Source organism: Sciurus carolinensis, chromosome 8, assembly GCF_902686445.1.
Source record: "Sciurus carolinensis chromosome 8, mSciCar1.2, whole genome shotgun sequence".
Taxonomy (NCBI): domain Eukaryota; kingdom Metazoa; phylum Chordata; class Mammalia; order Rodentia; family Sciuridae; genus Sciurus; species Sciurus carolinensis.
In genome coordinates, this window is record NC_062220.1 from 104838203 (window position 1) to 104860365 (window position 22163).

The window sequence follows — 22163 nt, forward strand, 5'->3', positions numbered from 1 at the left end:
GCTGTCATTGGATTTTATTGATGTAACATCCAGATTTGTTTGAGGCATTTTCTTCCCTTGTTTTCTCATGTCGTTCAGGTATCAGTGGACTGCTGAGATGTTGCAGATTTCCTCTATTGACTTATAATGTCCCTGAAGATTGCTAGTGTATCCCCTCTTATCCTTCAGTAGCCTGAAGTCTTAGAGGAAGTTGATACTGCGGTGCTCCCCAAGGAAGCTGCCTCTCTAGGGGTGGTGTTCTTCAGGTGGGGTATATTCCCTGCTAGTGGGCAGAGGTGCCTCTACTTGTTGACCAATGATCATCCAAAGGGGAACTAGGCTGCGGGCTGAGGCAAGGCCTGTTTGGGCCTGTGTCTCTGGTTTTACTGTCCTTGTGGGAAAACCTCACCCGGCGGGGAAGACTCACCCCGTGGGGAGGTCTCGCTGGTCAGTTCCCCTCCTAAAGGTTCCCCTCAGTCCACAACTACTGCCTGGGCAGGGCAGCCTTCCCAGGCAACGTTCCCAGGGTCCCGGACCTACCTCCTGGACCTGGGAGCCCTGCCCTTCGCAGACAAGTCTCCTTAGGTAGCCCCTCCTCAGAGAAGCTGCCTGCAGTCCTGGAACCTTCGCTCCGCCCCTCAGCTTGTCTCTGTGTAGCTCTTTCAACAAAAGGCGCCGAGGTCCCCGGACCGGACCGTGCTTTGCACCTAATTGCCTGGCTATGTGACCCGTCCTCTGAGCAGCCACTTGGAGCCTCATACATATGCTCTAAGCCCCAGTGACCCGCCGCTCGCCTCTTCCTCTAGGCAGCCACCCAGTGTTCTGTGTGGGCACTTGGAGATCAAGCAACTCACTGCGCACCTCCACCTCCTCAGGACAGCCCCCCGCCCCATGTTGTTCAGGCGGTTGCTGAGTCCAAATAGCTCGCCGCCCGGCTCTTCCTCTGGCAGCCGCCGGAGTCCCGGAAGGTTGCTCCGAAACCAAGCGTTGTGCTGCGCAGCCTCCTCTGCAAAGTTCCCCGCTGTCCGTGTTCACTGCTCCAGTGGGGAGAAGGGTATCTTGCCGCCTGGGCAAGGCAGCCTTTCCAGGCAACGTTCCCAGGGTCCCAGACCTACCTCCTGGGCCTGGGAGCCTCACCCTTCGCAGACGAGTCTCCTTAGGTTGTCCCTCCTTAGAGAAGCTGCCCGCAGTCCTGGAACCTTCGCTCTGCCCCTCAGCTTGTCTCTGTGTAGCTCTTTCAACAAAAGGCGCCTAGGTCCCCGGACCGGACCGTGCTTTGCACCTAATCGCCTGGCTATGCGACCTGTCCTCTGAGCAGCCACTTGGAGCCTCGTTCATATGCTCCAAGCCCCAGTGACCCGCCGCTTGCCTCTTCCTCCAGGCAGCCACCCTGTGTTGTGTGGGCACTTGGAGATCAAGCAACTCACTGCGCACCTCCACCTCCTCAGGACAGCCCCCCCCCCCCGTTGTTCAGGCGGTTGCTGAGTCCAAATAGCTCGCCGCCCGGCTCTTCCTCTGGCAGCCACCGAAGCCCCGACAGGTTGCTCTGAAACCAAGCGCTGTGCTGTGCGGCCTCCTCTGCAAAGTTCCCCGCTGTCCATGTTCACTGCTCCAGCAGGGGGAGGGGTGTCTCACCGGGCAACTCTACTTCACAAAGTTCCCTGCGTTCCGGGGCTACCGCCCCATCCGGGACGCCTCCCCAATGGGAGAGACTCACCCGGCGGCTTTGAGTTGGTCCCAAGTCACTCACTGTCTCGTCTTTTGAATCTTGAGTCCTGGAGCAACATGAAATGCAGCCGCCCTCTAGTCCGCCATCTTGAAACCTCCTATTTCTCCTTTTAACTCTATCAGATTTTAATTTATTTGTTAAGGCTCTATTGTTGGATGCACACTTATTTAGGACCCTTATGTCTTTCTGGTGGATTGACCTTTTTTTTTTTTTTTTTTTTTTTTTTTTTTCATTGTATAATATCACTCATTGACTCTGACTTCAGTAATTTTCCTTGCTCTAAAGTCTAGTTATCTAATACGAATGACTTCTGCTTTTTTGATTAATGGTCACATATGTAGTATAGGCTTTCTTTTCAACCTACTTATTTCACTGAATTTGAATTTTCTTGAAAACTGCATATAGTTGGGTCTTTTCTACCCCACTCTTCCAGTCTAATTTCATTGATGTAGTTTGACTATCTACCTTTGTGGTGATTATTGATATCTTAGTGCTAAAGTTTGTTATTTTATTGATTTTTTGTCTCATTCTTGTTTTTTCAGTTTCTATCCTTTCCTATTCCTGGAGCAGACGAGAACATTTCAAACATAAATGAAGATCCCATCTTGATTTATTTAGTGCAATTAATATATCTTTTTGTAGAGTTTTTGTAGCAGCTGCTCTGGCTATTATGTGATTTATCGCTGTCTATTGGCATCGACATTTTATTATTTGGGTTGACTTATGGAAATTTCACTTCCATTTAGGCTCCTTTATCCTTCCCACTAATAAACATCATAGTCTTGAGTATCAGATAACGCTTTTTTTTCAGTCATCAAATATGATTCTTAAAACCTGTGAGGAAAGGAGGCATCTATTGTATAATTCAGCTTTTCCTCACTGTGGCCAAAATAACCTGACAAGAACATTTTAGAGGAAAAGTTTACTTGGGACACATGGTTTCAGAGGTTCTATTCTTGGTTGGTCAACTCCTTTGTTCTGGGCTTGAAGTGAAGAAGAACATCACGGAGGAAGGGTAGGGTGGAAGAAAGTTATTCAGCTCATGAAAGCCAGGGACAAAAGAACAAGGAACCAGGGACAACATATAATCCCCAAGGGTATAACCCCATGACCTACTTCCTCCAGTCATGTCCCATCTTCCTATAGTTGCGGCCTAGTAATTCATTTAAATGGATTAGTCCACTGATCAGGTTACAGGTCTCATAATCTAATCATTTCACCTTGGAACACTCCTGCATTTTCTATCACCTGGGCATTTTGAGGGACACCTCTGATCAAACCATAGCAATTGCATTCCCACAATTCAGCTCAGCATTTTTCTTTTTTCCTTCCTGAGGCTTCAGGGTCCTGTTTTTCTCTCTCTTTTACCATATCATTTGTTTTAAGAACATCTATTGTCAATCTAAATGTGGGTTTGCTAGCAATTCCTTATATTTCTTCATCTGAGAATGTATTTCCCCATTACTGAAGGATAGTTTCATTGAATATGGAATTCACAGTTGATGTTTCTTTTCTTTCAGTCCTTGAAAAACTTCAGGCCAGCAGGGAGTAATGACACATGCCTATGATCCCCACGATTTGGGAATTTGAGGCAGGAGGAGCACAAGTTTCAGGTCAGCGTTAGCAACTTAGCAAGATGCTGTTTCAAAATAAAAACATAAATAAAAGGATTGGGGATGTAGCTCACTGTTAAAGTGCCTCTGAGTGCAATTGCCAGTACCAAAAAAGAAAAAGAGAGAGGGAGAGAGAGAGAGAGAAAGGGAAAAAAGTCAGGCCTCTGCAGTTTGAGAGGAGAAACCCATTGCCATTCAAATTGGTGTGTTCTAATATGTAATCCATCATTTCTCAAGATTTATTCTTTGCCTTTTGTTTTCAGAAGTTCAATTATATTTCTTGACAAGGATTTTTTTCTTTGTTTGTTGTTGATCCTGATTGGAGTTCACTTGGCTTTTATAGTCTATAGATGTATCTTTTGCCAAATTTAAGGCATATTTAGCCATTATTTCTTCAAATGCTTTTTAGCAACTATCGTCTTCTTTTCTCCTCTGGTATGATACGGATGTTGGGTCTTTTGTTACCATCCTACAGGTCTCTGGCTGTTCATTTTTTAAAAGTCAATTTTCTCTCTGTTGTTTAAATTGAGTGAGATCCTATTGATGTTCCAAAGTTCACTGATTCTATTCTGTCATCCCCACTCTGTTACTGAATACATCCAGTTAGATTTTATATTTGTATTATTATACTTATTATTTCCATTCTGTTCTTCATAGCTTCTACATTTCTCACCATGGTTTTATTTTATTAATTTCAAAAGAATTTGTATCAATTTTTGTGATGGTTATTTTAAAGTCCTTGCCAGTTGATTTCAGAATCAGATTCATCTTGATGTTGGTGGGCATCAATTGTCTATCACTTTTCTTTCTTTCTTTCTTTTTTGTATGATGGGTACTTTTCTATGGCATCCTGGACATTTTACCTATTTTATAAGAAGACTCTGGATCCTACTTAAATCTTTTCTTTTAGGAGGTCATCTTGTTAGCCTGCTCTGTGGGATACGATCCCATTGACAGTTTAATCATCTGAGCTTTTCAGAGGTGTGGATCTGCTCAGTTAACCTGGTGCCCTTTGGGATCCCTGCTGGGGCAGCTTAAGGGACAGAAAGGGTGTCAGTGGGGTAGGGGAGTTTCAGGCACATGGCTTGGAAGAGGCTTCCTGGCACAGGATTTGTTGTGGGGTGCTCCCTCTGCCTGGGGGAGACTGTCCTCTCCTGGGGGTCAAGTGCTTGCTGTGATAGCTTCCTCTCTGCTTCCTCAGCTAGTTTGGAGTCTGTGGACAGGAATGGAGCTTCAGGTTCATGGAGACAGAGGATCCTGGGTAAGATCAGTTGTTCTGGTGGGATCCCATTTGCTGCCCTCTCCTCATTCCAGTCATGTTGGTTGTGACAGATTTCTGGCGAGGTCACCCTTACCCATCTATTGCCCTTGTTCTGGTGTCAAAATACAGCCTTGGGTTTCTCAGAAATTTTAATGCCATTTGCAATTCATCCATTTTTCTAGTTAGGCCAGTTTCTGTCTTATGAAACATCCCTTTCTGGTATTTGCCCAGGTCCCTCTAAGACCTGCTCAAATGCCCCTGCTCTGATTAATGTAATTCCCCCAAGGCCATTGGGTAGCTCATCCTACCTCCTCAGAAGTCACACAGACCTCTAGGATGAGGCACAGAACCCATGACTCAGGTGCAGACCTGACCTCCCTAGCAGGACGGTCCAAAGCAAGCACTGCACAATAGACTGATGACCAGGGGATGGTCCAGGTACCCATCACGCAGAAGGCGCTGAGAGATGAAGCCATCACTCCTGTAGTATGGGCCCTGTCCCCCTGAGGCCTAATGGCTGCTGGGTCTGACAGTCCCGTGTGGACCTAGGGACTTGGGTGTGCCCTATGAGTCTGGCCATTGTGATGAATACTGTTTTTAGAAATCACATTCTATAAATGATTGTCAAATCAATGCCCCATCCACCTTCAAGCCTTACAGTGACACTGGTTAAGATCGAGGCAGCTTTGGGGACCTATCTGGAGCTTCCTGTTGGGCAAATTTAACCTACCACTGTTTGCTGTCCCCTCTGCTCTGAGCACTGGAACCATTAAGCCCACCATCCTGACCCAAATGCAGTGACAATAAAATGATCTCCTGTGTCTCATCACAGTGAAAAGTAAAAACCTTCTGAGCTAAAAAAATGTAGTTAGAAAATGTGGAGGTGGAGAGAGTGGCAGCTAATTGGAATCATGATCTATCCATGACCAAACTGAGCCCAACACATCACCTCTCTTTGGATTCAGAGTTCAGGGGAAGAGACTACTGGGCAGTGCTGTATCCTGTTCCTTGTCTCAGGAGGAGAGGGCAGCAAACCAGTGGGACTGACGAAGGGAGGAGTCTCCATGAGGGAATGGAGAGGGGAGAACCCTGCAGGAAAGCCTGAGGGCTGGGCTGGGCTGTCGCTACCATCTTTCAAAGAATAAGTGAATCCCCCAGACTTGCAGTATTCAGGTACTAGGCACTGTGGGGCGGGGGGGGGGGGGGGGGGGGGGGGGGGGGGAGTGGGGGCAGCCCAGGGCGTCTTCCAGCAACAGGTGTATGTGAGGGACTTATAACAACATCAGCACATGTCAGTACTTATCAACACTGCACATTGTCATTAATTTCTTCAATCTTTGAATATAATCTTTGAAAGTGTCTGGCCAGTGATCTTAAAATATATTTTTGAAAACAAAACATAAGTGCACTGATAACTGAATTCACTGATCCATAAAAACACTGATCCACACACATGCAGATGTACAGACCCACCTACACACATTCATGTATGTACACGTACACACACAGACGTACACACTTACGACACACACTGTGGGGCACATAAATGCCTGTCTCACAAAAGCTTACCAAGTTCATAATTTTTATTATACTCTGAATAGAGATGATATTTAAAGCAGAGAAAATGACTATACAAAGGATTTATAGAACATTCATTTACATACTGGATATATATTCTTTACAATATTGGAAAAGTAAAAATACTCGCTAACAGGTAAGGCAGATAAGGAGACATTACAAGGTCTTTGACACTGAGGATAAATGCAGTGTGACTTTTAACACGGTTATAGCTTAACACTGGAGGAGTACAATACCATGTTTAATGAGTAGGTTAAAGGATCCTGGTTATCCTAAGTGTTGGGCATCGCTATTATGAATCCACTGCATTTATTCCCAGGACCATATGCCTGTGCCCAACTGGAGCCCCAGGAACAAAATGACTGGAGAATACTCCTGTCCCTTGTTTCTGAGTGCACGGTACAGCCTGTGGATGGGGACTCGTTTCATTGTTTCAAACACATGAGGAAGAAAGAAACCTGTTGCGCCATCTCATAGGAGACTGGAAACTGGCTTCCTCTGGTTCCTCCAAGGAAGCTCTTTGCTTTAAGCAAATTCCTTGATGCCCTTGAACACATTTATCTTGAATGAAAAACACACTGGTCAGTCACTTTAAAAAGAAAATTTGCAAGGCTTCTTACATGTGCTTCAGGAGGACCTTTGCAGGAGGCCCCAGTGTCTTTGTAATTCAACCATAGGTTGTGCTTCTGAATACTGCACAGTGTCGGACTCTGATTTCTAATCGCTCTCTGTCCCTTTAGGTTACACATGAGTATAAACCACTACAGGATATGGAACCTCTTTGGGACAGCACAAACCTCAGCTCCCCTTATCTGGATTCCTGCAGTGGATGAAAAGCTGAAATGTTGGAGTCTCCACTGAAGACACCAGGGCCTCCGGGTAATGCTGGCACATCGTCTGTAATAGCCATGTTAGTATGCTTCTGGGAAGGAGGTCTCTGAAGACCAAGGCAAACATTTGGCACAGAAAAGAGGCACTTGTGTTTGGTGCATCAATAGGAGCTGAGAGTGGAGTGGTCCAATTGCTCTCTCTCTCTCTCTCTCTTTCTCTCTCTCTCTCACACACACACACACACACACACACACACACACACACAATGATGCTCATCATGATTCAGGTGGTTCCAACTCTGCTAGTAGCTACATCTTCCTCTATCTATCACTTTAAAACAGAGAATCCGCCATTCACATTTCCAGATCCCAGCTTGATAACTGTCGTCTGTGATATCTGTGTGGACTCCTAGCTAGGACTGAACTTTTGAAAGCACAGAAGAACAGGAATTTCAGAATGGGTCACAATGGGGACAACCAGAGTGCCCACAGGCCACACCGGGTTCTGAGGAAAGCAGATGGAGGTCTGTGCCACGTGGCCCAGCTCCATCTCACGCTCAGGGAAGTGCCAGGGTCATCAGCTTCTAACCTCTGGTGGCTGACAGACACAGGTGGGAAAGCACTGCACTGGAATGCACATCTAAGCATTGAAAGTCACACCCAATTGGGTGGCTGAGAAGATGTAGCAAAGTGGCATCCAAAACAGCCGCTAGGCATTAGCATTCATGCTTTCCCTCCTTTCTGCCCCTGCATGTCATGCCACACAGGAACCTACCAAGAAGTCAAAGGTGCTGCTGAGAGCACGTGGTGAGTTGACAATAGCTGAGCTCAGGCCTGAAGGTGACCCCTAGCAAGCCCAAGCAGGGAATGTTGAGACTGACCCCAGAGTTTCCCACCCCCACACCCCTGCCCCAGACTTTCCCCGTCAGAGAGGAGCTCATCCCCCATTGGGAGATATAACGGTGAGTAAGTGCAGGGGTAGGCTGTTTGGGGCAAGACCACCTTTTGGCAGCACCACAGATGGTGGACTTGAGGGCATGACCCTGAGTCCACAGCTCACCTTCTATTTCAGGACCCAGGGGCCTGTGGTGTGTCCCACAGGAGGATGAGCCTCCTAAAAGTCACAGCTTGGCCGGCTGCAGCATTTGACACTGGTACAGTATAGCAATGGCAAACTGTTATAAATAATTTGGCATAAGTAAAATATAAATTACATAGAAATGGCATTTTTTTGCTTCGGTTTTCTTGTTTCTCCCCTCAGGGTCCTCCCCGGCCTGCTCGCCATGTGGAAGCAGGAGCGTAGAGTCGTCACCACATGTGGGTGGGGTCTGACATCCCCTGCTCCTCCACCGCCCTCATCCTCACAGTCCACACCTCCGTCGCCTCCTTCATGTCCCCGCTGTGTTCCAGAAGGGCCTGACCTACGCAAACCTTCATCAAACATGCATCCCCTTCTCAGTTTTGTCAACATCTCTGCTGTGGGAAGACCAAAGTGAGGGAGACCACTGGCCTTGGGCATTCGTGGGCAGGGGTGCTTCTGCTGATGGCAGGGTGCTGTGGTCATTCAGCTTCCCTGCTAAGTGAAGTGCTGGGCGTTCCTCATCCTCACAGATGCCGATGTGCTGGGAATTTGCGGCCCACCAAGCCTTCTGGACCCAAGGTAGGCATGCCCTGTGCCCAGCTCCTTATACCCAGAAAGCACCCGGCTGCAGAGATGTGTAGGACAAGAAGTTACTTTCAAGAAAGGCCAATGTGCGGTGATGTTGTTTGTTCCTGTTTGTAAGATCCTCTTTCCCCTCCTGGGCCTAAAATGCCACAAGTATCAGTTTGGTACAAATTGGGGGCCCCACCTGACCCCACTGCCCTCTTGAGGGTTGTGAGAGGCATCCAGTGGGTCTGGGTTATGAGGGACTCTCAGATCTTCTTTGGGGAGCCAATCATGACCTTTGACACAAAGTTGACAATGGCGCTGGCGGGTTGCTCAGGGTCATGTTCTGCAAACAGGTGGCACACATTGTCTGTGGCGCTGCCCTGCTTCCGGGCCACGAAACCAAAGACTCTGCAAAAGGAAAGTCCAGGTTAGAAGGGCCCACTGACCTCCTGCAGAGGACAAACATGCACATAAGACTTCATTTTCTCTGGCTACGAGTGGCGTCCCTGGGAGAGACTTCAACATATGGAAAATCTACCATGTGCTAAGCACTGGCCAAGAGCCTGTCCACACACTTCGCCTCCAGCACTTATGGACCTATGGGTAAGATGACGGAGCTCTGCTCTAAGGGCAGGAGCTGGAGTTGAGAGAAGTGGAGTGAGAGCTCTTTGCCCTGAATCAAAGCTGAGGCTCAACTTATTCCACAGTGACTTCCCCATTCAAGGCTGGGATCCTCCAGGCACTGTTCAGGCAGATTCCTGAGCTCCAGCTGAACATGCAGGACTGGACACCCCAAGGGGAGCAGTGGGGCCTCGGGGCCTCCTGAGATGATGCCAGCTGCCCCCAGGTCCTTCTCAGACTTGGACTCCCCCACCCCCAGGTCAGAGGGGAAATATTCCAAGAACTCCTCTCAGGCCTCACAAGCCCCGGTTGCAAACTATGCCGAGTTCAGGAAGCTGTTTAAAAAGAACACACATCTAATTATTTTTCTAAGAATTGAAGCCATTATCTTAATAGGCTTTTAGGAGTCCTAAACTTAACACAATAACAACCATTCTCCAAATCTAAATCTCTGGCAAAGATCTTTCTTCTATTTCTTGGAAAAATGAAGGACTTTTTGTTTCAGTTTAACAGTTTCTACACCACAGAAGGGACTGGCCAAGGGCACTCAAGTAACCCTGATGGAGTCGCAAATTCCAAGCAGATGAAAGCCCCATGCTACCCTGCCGGTCAGAGGACAGACTGTGCCCAGAATACAGTCCCTCTAGGGGGCTGGGGGAGGCCTGGATCACTGATCAGCCCTCTAGACTAATGAGGAACCTAAACAGGAATCCTAAGGAAGGAGATCTGTGATCAGACAAGTGTTGCCATTCCATTTAGACTATGCAGAAGAAGCCAACCTGAGGGTTGCTGTTATGCTTCTTGAGTGGGAGGTATGTGGTCCCTCAGTCTGCTCAGGGGTAATGCTGGGCTGGGAATAAGCCCCTGCCAAGCAATGGAGTGATGTCAACTCCTCCCTTGCTTTTGGTATGCTGAGCATGGAACTCTTCCTTCTAGCTCTAAGGACCTCAGCTCTACTTTGCCACACTCCTGCTCCAAAATGGCTGAAGAGCCTGAATAATCCATCTCACTGCATGCATCCCAGGAGGTCCACTGTGCAAGCTGCCCAGCCAGCCAACAGCACACAACTAACTGTTAATACCACCCAGCCTTCACTCCATGACAATACTTTTCCTTTTATCTGTTTCTTTTCTTTTAAGGCAAACAATCCCATTGACGTGACTATGTTATTTTCTCATAAGGAATTCTCTTTGGAAAGTGGAACAGAATTCAACTTTGGACTACAATTATAAATACAGATTGAGAATGGTAGAAATACTGGCAACTTACTTGGAGGAAGGGCCATCTTTGATCCACCTTATGAATTAAAGAGAAAATAATTGCATTAATTTTTAAAATTAAAGGGTGAAATGAAGCACGTGTCTTGCTTAATAAAAATGCAAATATCTTACTTCCTGTCCTGTGGGTCCAAGGCACAGAAAATCACGCTGTTCACGGGGTAATGCCTCCGGAAGAAGAGCCTGTGGATATGTAGGGGAGAGAGGATCATTCCTGTTACTGGGGTACAGGGTGATGACTGCTGCTCTGGGTAGACGCTCCCATTTCCCCATATGTGAAAATCATAGAGGTAAACCTGTTGAGACATTTGTCATCTGGAAAGAATGAACGAAGTGTATGCTCACTAGCAAATCATCAGAGGATGTTAAGTCGAGCAGAATGGTTCCCGAAATAGGCAAGAGAAGTACTATATAGGGTGAAACTGTCAGCTGCATGGAAGGTGGGGATCTAATCAAGGAGTCCTAAGGAATTGGAGGGTGTGAGATAGACACAGGGTCCCACCAGCCTCTTTTGATTGTGGGCAAACCATTAAATGTCTCCTAGCTTTGGTTTCCTCATTGGTAAAGAGGGAAGGCAAGGTGAGACCAGTCTGCATCCTCTCGAGGCGATGTCCAGTAGAGCACTGGCTCAGTTCTCGAGGGCTGAGTCCACATGCTGCTTAGTCCTGCAGGGCACTTGCCCAGTGCTGTTTTTATTTGAATGGCTCAATTCTGAGATAGGTACTTTGATTTAGGATGAAAATTTCCATTGTCAATTTCCCAGGAAGTTTGGGCAGCTGAAGAAATCATCCAGCTTGAGCTGGTCTTGGAGCAGGCACTACAGGAGATGCCAGGAGAGCATCATAGGCAGAGGGCTTGAGCTGATCTGCATGGTGTCCGGTGGGCACATGGGTCTGCTCCAAGGGGTCCTGCCATCACACTGTGTCCATGGTTGATATCCTGTCTTCCTACTTAGTCACACAATGCTGATTTCTTAACTAATGCCTGTTATTTGTATCTGCAATGCTATTGATTCTGAGGTCAAAGGCTTCTTGTGTAAGAGATCTCAAGGAGGGTCAGTGGGAGAACCAGTCTGTGACTGTTCCCTGCTGGTCCCTGGTAAACATGTGATCCAGTGTAACTGACAGCAGTAACAACCTGAACCAGAGTCCTTTCAACTCCACCAAAGAAAATTGTATGTATCAAGATCATACTCTCATCTGAAAGCAGATGACCACCACAATCGGTAGATTCTAATCAAAGCCTCAGAGTATTTTTAAAGTAATGAAGTAAAAGATTGTTGCATTTGCAAATGTTTCAGAGGTAATATTCACAGCACCAAATATCTTTCTTCTTTAATTTTACTGATTCCTGAGTATGCAACTTTTAGGAGAGGTACTAATGATTTATGTGAGGTTCCTGAGACCTATTTAATGACAGGCAATAGCCTAAGGAGAGGCTGGATTACTAATGGCCTCAAGGAGCCCTGGGATTTATTAACACTAGAGAAGAGCAAGGAGAAGGTCACATCCCCAGTTGGGATCAGCAGCCCTGACCCTACACATTCTTCCCCACCTCCCAGTAGCACTCACTTCCTCTGATTGTCTGTCAGGGTAATGCCCTGGGCAGACACTTTGAAGTGCACCACCGTGGACACTGGGGGAGGCTCCTGAACCAGGGTCATGCTCAGGGCCTTCTGGACTGCCTGGTGGCCAGTGAGGGACTCCATCTCCACAGAGTTCAAGTACCACACGTTGCAGGCTGTAAGACACCAAGGGCATGCAGGTTAGCGGTGACTGTAGGGTGATATATGATCTACTTACACACAGGTGTGGTTGCTGGCATGTGGATGCGGAGTTTCTGAACATCTTGCACATGTACCCTGTGCTGGGTAATTCTAAAAACAAATGTCCTCTGCTCCAATTTTGAAGGAGTAGACAGTGAACCACCCAAAGACATGCTTGCCCGGGTACCAAGGCAGAGAATGAACAAGTTACCTGAGCACAGCCCAGCTTTATACCCCTCCCCCACCCCCCCCCAGCCAGAGGGAGAAATGCTCCATTCACCCTGTTACAAATTTAAACCTGGTGTCTGGGGGGGCCTGGAGGTGGCTTCTCTGGCCTTAGTTGGGGTTTGGATAGCAGATTGAACACAAAAGCCCAGAACAGTCATAGGAAAGGAGGACTTGAGGTCCTCCAAGTAACACAGTGAAGGGACTGTTACTATGGAATTCAAATAACTGTTCTGTTTAGAGTGCTGAAAGGTATTCAAAAGGAGCTGCAGAGAAAATGGATGGCTTCCCATGCGCTCAGAGCACAGGTTTGCCTGTGTCCCAGCACTCTACACTGCTAGGGAAGGGCTTGGGGGTCTTCTCTTGGTCATCTCCCCTTGGGCGAAGAAAATGACTAGGCATCAATAAGCCTTTGGCGACTCTGGCACTCCCTATTGGCCTGCATCCTTGCAGCTGCAGCAAGAGCTAACAAGGGACTTTGGAATGTGGGTGAAGTCAGATCCAAGGTGGGAACATTCAGGCTCTGCCTGAAGCTCATTCACCTCAGGAAACCAGGGTCTCCTGTGGCCAAAGACACAGAAGGACTTCTCCCCTGGAAACATGCCATGGTTTGAATAGATGATCCCCTCTGAAATGCATGTTGAAATCTGATTTGCACTGTGGGGGCCTTTAGAAATGACTGGGCCATTCATCATCTTGACGGTGGGGTGCTATGAAAGTGACTTCTGCTTCCTCAACTTACTCTCTTGCATTCCCTTCTGCATTTGCCCAATTGCCCTTCTGCTTTCCGCCATGAGTTGAAACAGCATGAGGCCCTCTACCAGAGGTTGAGGAGATGCTGCCTCTATGATCTTAGATTTTCAGCTTCCAGAACCATAAGGCAAAATAAATCTCTTTCCTTTGTAAATTACCCAGTCTTGATATTCCTCCATGTATTCTGTTACAGCAATAGAGCATGGACCAAGATAGAAGAGAACTGCCCTGCCTCACTCCTTGCCCTGCTGTACACCAGCTTCTGTGTGGGGAACATGGGTGAAGAAGTTCCAGCTCAAAGTCCTCTAGCATTTCCTTATACAGAAAAATAAAACACTTCTCCCTGATCCAAACCAATGCATCAACTGACATGCATGGTCAGCATTGAGTTGAGCAGCTGTCTCTTGGTCAGGCATCCTATGAGCCGCTCTGCCCTCTCTCTGCCTTGGAATGAGTAGGGGCCATGCCTGTTGGCAGGTGCACTGGTAAACAGGACCACACAGGGAGAGCCAGGGAAAGTGGCAGTAACTGAAGATGTCCTGGGAGTCAAAGCACAGGCCACATGTCAGCTGCTCACCTGTTCCTTCTTCCTAAGGCACAGGCTATAATTCACAGCTCATTTGTAGAGTTTGAGACATACAGAGAATCTGGAAACCTCTATTTCAGTGAGCACACACAGTGATCAGGACAGGGAAGGAAAACTGGGACTGGGATTTACATTGACAAGCTAATCAGAAAAATGAAGCCCCTTCCTTTATCCAAGAGTGGTGAGAGTTTGAAGTGGGTTCAGACAGAAGCCCCACTGACCCTAGAAGGGAAGAACAAGTGGAAAGACCCTGTCTTGAGGAAGGCAGCAGACACCAGAAGACCACCCGCAACCTCAGAAGCAAACTCTCTCAAAAGACTGAGACAAGTGACTCTCACTGCTTTTAAACAACAGACTAGGGCTGCGGGTGTAGCTCAGTGGTACAATGATTGACCAGCATGAATGGAGTCCTAGGTTTATTTCCAGTATCTCGAACAAAACAAAAACAACGGGACTTTCTGAATTCACACTCAATATGGGGCTTTTGTCTGGGATATTAATTTTCTTCTATAAAGTTAACTTTGCTTTTTACTCTCATGAAAAATGGCTTGATATTTCACCCCTGTAATTACTGAAATGGCACTGTCCCAATAGCAAAATTTAAAAAGAAGTTTCTCCTCCAAAAACAATTATTTTCATTTCTTTCAGCTGAACCTAATGCCCAATGTTAATAAGAACCCACACACAGCCCTAAGATTTACAGATAAGGAAATTGAGAACCAGAGACAGTAAAAAACATGCGCAGTCTCCCAGATGCTATGAGCAGGTAACTGTGATTGTGCTGGGACACAGTCTTTATGACTGAGCCCAGTGTTTACTGAGAATGTTAACTACAAGGCACAGGGTAGGGACCTGCACTAAGAAATTTCATGTAATAGTCCTTGAGGACTACTGGGCAGTTTTGCTGTAAGGCCACTAGCCACAGATCAGGCCCCAGGATAATCCTCGTACTTATCATGACAACAGCTGCATTCTTTCAAAAGGCCATTGTCACATCTGCATGTTTTTTTGTCCACAGAGATGCTGAGAGGCAAGTAGAAATTGGTCACTCCCCAAAGATTTCCCCAGAAAAAAATGTTCTTCTCCATAACTTCCACCCCATCCAACTGGCCAGCACTACCACTTGGTGCAATGGATTAAAAGTCTATGTCTCTGAAAAAAATTCATATTCTGAACCCTAACTTCCAAGATAATGGTTTGGGGAAGTGGGACCTTTGGGGGTGATTAAGTCATGAGGGTGTAGCCCATGTATGAGATTAGTGCCCTCATATAAAAGACCCCAGAGAGGTTTCTGACTCTCTTTCTACCATCTGAGGTTTTCAATAAGCCAGGAAGAGTCCTCACCAGGACCCCACCATGCTGGCCCTCTGATCCTGGACATTTGGGTTCTAGAACCATGAGAAACAAATTTCCACTGTGTATAAGCCACCTAGTCTGTGGTACTTTGATAAAGCAGCCTGAGCTGACTAGGACACTCATCTTACAGTATCTAGGCAACGAGACATTCTAGGAGAACTCAAGCTTAGTGGTTTACCGGAGACCTCTTGGGAAAGGCAGCAAATTGGCAAAAGTCCTTAAAATTATAATTGCCCCCACTCAGTGCTCGCAAAGCTCTGATGAATCAGGTGCATTTATGAAGTGCTGGTGCACTCTGGGCACTGTGGTTGACAATTTGACAATATTATCAGAAGACTCCACAAAGCCAACAAGTAACCTAGAGGTCTCACTTCTAAAAAGATTCAGAAAGGAAATATCCCAAACCCATGTGAAATAACTAACCTGTAGGGGATGATGTTTGTGCCACATATTCAATGCAGGGAAAGAAACTGTCAACAGATTATGTCCAAAAATAAGAGAAGGGTTAAATTAGTCCCCTCAATGAAATACTAAGCAACCAGCAAATGGTAATCATGAAAATTATATAGCAACGTGGAAAACCAGTTAGCAGGTACTTGGAAAAACAGAATAAAAACTATCTTTGCTATGATTAGAACTGTAAAATGAAAAGCATATGTGCTATGAACAGAAGCTGGAAGGAAGCCTGGGAAATTGAAAACAGATTTTAGGAGAGTGAATACCTTTAATAGTTATCATGCAGTTATAAAAGAGAAAAGAGAAGGAGGGAGGAAAAGAGAGAGAGGAAGAGAGAGAGAGTTGGGGGAGAGTAGGGAGAGAATTTTAATCTAACTACTATAAAAATTCCAGAGTTGGCACAACCTGAATCAGATTCCCATGGAACCACAGGCTACCAGGACTGAGATCTGTGCTCTCCTATAGGCACTGCAGAGGGCTTTTGAGTAGGAGTGGCCCAACTGACTGGAGTCTAGTTGGAGTGTGGCATTTGGAGAATACGGCTCCTGAAATGTAGGAGCCATGTAGTCATTCCTCAAAGCAGAGAAAGAGATGTTGCCACTTTTCAACATACATCCGGGGAGGCAGTTCTACTGAGGACATGCCAGTGTGTCAATACCAACTCCCCTCAAAGCCCTGACTCTCTCCAGCAGATAACAGATGACTTGCAGGGTCAGAGCCATGCTCATCCTGCCAGGCTTACCCCAGGACCATCCATTTCCACTTGACAAGTGCTCTTGGTGAGGGGTCAAGATTTGGCTTGCCTCATTATGTCTCAAGATGTTAAACTGGCAAGTGTCCTTTAGACCCACAGCTGGGAGCTATGTAAATTGCTAGACTACTTTGGGAAAGCAACTTCATAATATTGAAGAACATCATAGGTCTACAAATTATAACCCTATAGTATTATTTCTGAGAATTTCTCTTAAGGCAACAATTCAAAATTAAAAAAACAAAAAGGAAAAGAAGGATGGTCCTCTTAGCATTGTTTATAGTATTGGAAAATTAGTCAGTCTAGATGGATAACCATAAAAAGTTGAATTACATGATGAACCATTACATAGCCATTAAAAAATGAGACCAGCACTATGTTTGTAAAGACCATGAGTAAATTCATTATGCAAAGGGTAGGAAGGAATATATAACAATTGTACATGTGGGACCATCCCAAGTAGTAGGGGAGGTAACATGGACAAGTTTGATTAGCAAGTTAGGAGAGGGCTCTGTTTGGAAGAACACTGTCTACATCTATTCTCTTCCCAAAGTTCAGCAGCCATAAGGGGTATAAGGTCTATGAGTAATTCATGTTCCCTTTCATCTCTGTAGTTCCCTCTTTAACTTCAAGAAAACATAGGTTTTTTTTTTTTTTTTTTTTTTTTTTTTTGCGGTGCTGGGGATTCACACAGGATTTTTTTTTTTTTTTTGCGGTGCTGGGGATTCACATAGGATTTTTATAAAGAAATTATACTAAAAAATATTACCACAATATTTACAGGAAATCTATCAGAAGTCTGGTAAAAGTGCCTTTCTTTTCAGGATTATCCAACATTCCTTCTCTCAACAAGAAACAATTAAGAACTGAGGCTTAAAACACAATTTGAAATTGTTTTCAAGATTGAAACAAAGTCATGATGGCCTAGTATCAAATGAAAAGGAATTAAACTGAATGGGATTAAAAGTTTATTCCCATTGTTGTGACTCTATCAATATTTCTGAGGCTTGGTTTGCTCAATCAATGAAGAACATAGTCACGATGATCTCAAAGGACCTTAGTAGGTCCAGGAGACTAGGATCCTGAGTGAACTGAATGACAAATTAAATTTGTTTTAGGAAGCATAAACCACTTGCAGTGATTAGAGACTGGAACAGTTCCACAATCTCTTTTTTGGTACCTGGGATTGAACCCAGGGGCACTTAACTACTGAATCACATCCCCAGCCTTTTTTCCTTTGAGAAAAGGAAAGTTGCTCAGAGCCTTGATAAATTGCTGAAGCTGGCTTTGAACTTGTGATCCTCCTGTCTCAGCCTCTGGAGTCCCTGGGATTATAGATGTGAGATACCATACCCAGCTGAGTTCCACAAACTTGATATAATGGCTGTTTTGCACTTTTTCTAAACAACCACAACTACCCCCCCTTCCCCCCCGCAAAGATTGAACTCCCTGGGGGTACTCACTGTGCTGTCCTGATTTTGTGTCAGCAGTCTGGTGCTGCATGGAAATTCAGAGTTCTCCAAGTGTTAGAGAAATAAGAGATTTTTAAAGGGAAGATACTCAAAGCAGTCATAACTTAAGCCTCATATGTAAATGCCCAATTCAGATTATTAGATCAGACAAGAAAATTCTGAATGAATTCTTATCTCTAAGAAGACTAACGCTTTAAACAAAATAACAACATCGAAGTTATTGGCACGTATTATGTGTTATTTAAAAAGATGAGAAAGTGTACTTAAAAATGACATGAGAACGTTTTGATCTCTAAAAACAAGGGTTACTATAGTACTTTTTTACTAGATGGGTCAGCTAACTGACCCATCTTGATAACAAGGAACTCAAGGAGAAACATGAAATGTTGCTTGTGATGAGAAAATAATAAACAAAAAGCAGAACGCAGATGAAGGTGCTTTAGGGATAACGGTGTGGAACAGAAAGAGCAAAGCTGTGTCCCTAAGATATAGAAGCTGCTGGAGGCAGAAGCAAGATGCCCAGGCCTGACTCCACCTCTCAGGAGTTCAGGCCACCATTTCAGGTGCTCTGTCGGTTAAATGGGATGAGATGGCCCCACCCACACAGGCCCTGTGAGGGAGGCACACTATCTAGCTGGATCAGAGCAAATGCTCTGGAACCATCACCATGATCCTTCTTCGATATTTTTCTTGAAACAGGAATTGCACTAATTACAAATTTCTAAATTTGTAAATACATTTTTTGGGGGGGTTACTAAGGATTGAATTCAGGGGCACTCAACCACTGAGTCACACCTCCGGCCCATCTGTATTTTATTTAGAGACAGGGTCTCACTGAGTTGCTTAATGCCTCGCTTTCACTGAGGTTGCGATCCTCCTGCCTCAGCCTCCCAAGCCACTGGGATTACAGGCATGCATCACTGTGCCCGGCTTGTAAATTCATTTTAAAAGGATGGATCTGAATGAACAAATGAATCAGAGTGGATCCAATTCCATAGGCCCATCTCCTAGGTGAGGTGTGTGGGTTAACTGCATATAGGGGAGTCTACTAGCAAATCCCCACATTCTGGACACCAGGCATATAAGACCATGCTCACACTCTAACAGAAGGCGGCTATAAGCTTTGGAGGGAGTTCCAGAAATCACCTAAAACAAACTTGGGGACTCTGAGCTTCTCTCCAGTGTGGGACCCACTGCCTCCCATAGTTACCGCACCCAGTCATGCTAAAAGGGGATCCACTCTCACAGCTGAGAGAATCAGGCTGGCTGCCTAGAAAAGGATATTCCTCTTAGACGAGAAGAATATCTTCCAAGGCATTTCTCAATGTCTATTCATTTGTTCTTTGCAATTGCTGTGTTGGGACAGATTATTATTACCACGGAACAGATGCAAACCTCAGGTCTGCATAGTCAAGTGATTTATCAGAGATCAGTACTCTGAGCGGCAGAGCCAGGATTGAACTCAGGAAGTAACACAGTTAAACTTTTCATTTTGGAAATTCAAATTCTAGCACACTTACAAGCTCCTGTGACCTTTGTTTAAGTCACAGATAAGTGATCCTTTAAGGAGACAATATGAATTTATCTTTTAAGGACATCTTCTCAGTTCTACTTAAAACTTAAGTAATTTTACTTTTGCTGGGCAATATGCACAGAGATGTAAAATTTTAAAGGAAAAAAAAACTAGATGGAATAATACAAAATGTACAGAGAAAAGAATAAGGAAGTACACACATATTTCATATATCTTCATTATGGAGTTATAGCTATAAAGTACTACACAGGAATGTGGCCCAAAATTGAAATATTTCTTGTTCAAACTTTCACTAGAATCAGAAATTCCTTCCAACATGTCTGACAGTAAAATGAAAGAGTATGAAAGACTTCCAATGGACAGAAAGCAGCTTTGAAGTCGGCAGGACCCAATGTCTTCTCTAGCTGTGTTCATCCTTCACTTCTGTAAAAGCATGACAGTAGAATGTTGTCTGCTTTGTTCACAACTCTCTTAAACTAGAGCCAATAGGACTGCACCTAATACTGCAAAAGTGGCCTGCCCTGGAACTAATAAGCAATTGCAAGGTTGCTGGATACAAGGTTAATATACAAAAGTTGATTGTTTCCTACACACCAGTAATAAGCAAGGGGAATGTGAAATTGAAAACTTAACACTGGCATTACATTAACACCCCCAAAATTTCTTATGTAAAAGTTAACAAACTACATACAAGATCTACATGAGAAAAATTACAAAACTCTGATGAAAGATATCAAAGAACTGTAGGCACAGGAACTCACAACACTGTTAAGATGCCAGTTCTTCTCAACTTTGTGTAGATACAATGCAATCCTGATTAAAATCTCAGCAAGTTATGTTGTGGATATTAACAAACTGCTTCTAAAGTTTATATGGAAAGGTACAAGATCCAGAATAGCAAGCACAATATTGAAGGAAAGTTGGAGGACTGATACTACCTAACTTCAAGGCTTCTAATGAAACTGCAATAATCAAGATAGAAGGATATTTTGGAAAAAAGACAAATGTCAATGGAACAAAATATAAAGCCCAGAAATAGACCCATATAAATATAGTCAACTAATCTTTGACAAAGAGCAGCGACAATACGGTAGAGAAGATAGTCTTTGCAACAAATAGTGTGAGAACAACTGAATTCCAATTCCAAACTCCACTCCCCATAAAAAACTATCTAAATATTTTCTTATACTTTTCACAAGAATTAATTCAAAATGGATCAGAGACCCAAACAAAAAATGCAAAATTTATAAAAGTCCTAGAAAATAAGAGAAGAAAAACTACATGAACTTGATGAACTTGGGTTTGGTGATGACATTTTAAATATGATACCAAAAACTAATTTAATTTTATTAAAATTAAAACTTTTTTGCTTTGTAGGAAATGTGGTCTAAAGAATAAAAACAAAAGTCACAGACTGGGAGAAAATATTTGCATAACACAAATCTGATTAATAATCTGTTATCTAAAATATATAATGTACTCAAAATTCAAAAGAAAACAATCCTATTAAATATGAGCCAAAAACCTTAACAGACACTACACCAAAGAAAATATACAGATTGTAAATGAGCAAATGAAAAAATGCTCTACAATATCTGGGAAATATAAGCTAAAATGAGATACCATTACACATCCATTAGAATAACCATGATCCTGAACTGAACACTGACACCAGCCAAAGTTGGTGAGGATGTGGAATGAGGACTCATTCATTGCTGGTGTGAATGCAGCCAGTTTGGAAGACAGATTTGCAGTTCTTGCAAAATTGAACATACTGTTTTCATGTGATCCAGCAATCATACTCCTTGGTATTTACTCAAAGAAGACTGAAACTTCTATCTACACAAAAACCTGAATATAGATGATTACTCAAGATTTATTCATAATTGACAAAACTTGGAAGCAACCTAGATGATCCTCAGTAGGTAAACAGATAAGTAAACTGTGGTACATCTAAACAATGAAATATTACTCCATGCTAAAAATTAGTAAGTTATTAAGCTATGAAAAGACATGAAGGAAACTTAAATGCATATTACTAAGTGCAAGAAGTCAGTTTGAAAAGGCTACATACTGTATGATTCCAATTATAAGACATTCTGGTAAAGGAAAAACCATGGAGACAGTATAATGATCAGTGGTTGCTGGGGATTAGAGAGAAGGGAAGGATAAAGAGGTGCAGCAGAGTGGAATTTTAGGGAGGTGATAATACTCCTTATGTATGTATGATGGATACATGCCATACCCATGTTCCCAAATCCATATAAGTCAGAACACCAAGAGGGAACAGTAATGTAAACTGTATTTTAGTTTCTGATGTATCAACATTCATCAGTTTTAACAACTGCACCACCCTGGTGGGGGATGCTGGAAATGGGGGAGGACATGCATCTGTACAAGATAATTCTGTACTCTCCTTGCAATTTTGCTGTGAATCTGCAACTGCTCTAAAAAGTAAAATCTATTAGTAAAAATGCTTTAAAGAAGTGGCCTGGCCTGTGGAGGTCTGGCTCTGGGTGGTGTCTCCCACCAAGCTCATGGAAGCCTGGGTCCAACTGTTGACTCATGTCGAGTGATTGTTGAGTCACATCTCTGGAACATTTTTATATTTGCAGCTGGCAAGGCAGGTTCCCCACATCCTGTCTTACTACATTCTCCCTTAAACTAAATACAGGACTTGACATTTATTCTACTGAATTTGGTCTTGTTTGAGTCAGAACAATATT

The 22163-nt window shown here is 44.3% G+C and overlaps 1 protein-coding gene across 4 annotated transcripts in view; it reads right to left on the bottom strand.

Moving 5' to 3' along the window:
* Positions 1-6147: 6147 nt before the first annotated feature.
* The window catches only part of Tns3 (tensin 3), a 271594-nt gene continuing 255578 nt past the window's right edge, over positions 6148-22163 (bottom strand). For all 4 annotated transcript variants that reach the window (XM_047560438.1, XM_047560439.1, XM_047560437.1 and 1 more), the window contains exons 28-31: positions 12111-12279; positions 10654-10722; positions 10532-10558; positions 6148-9049 (exon numbers count right to left, since the gene is read on the bottom strand). In XM_047560438.1, coding sequence (XP_047416394.1) covers positions 8905-9049; positions 10532-10558; positions 10654-10722; positions 12111-12279 — 410 coding nt within the window. In that variant the 3' untranslated portion in view covers positions 6148-8904. The remainder of the gene's footprint in view (positions 9050-10531; positions 10559-10653; positions 10723-12110; positions 12280-22163) is intronic.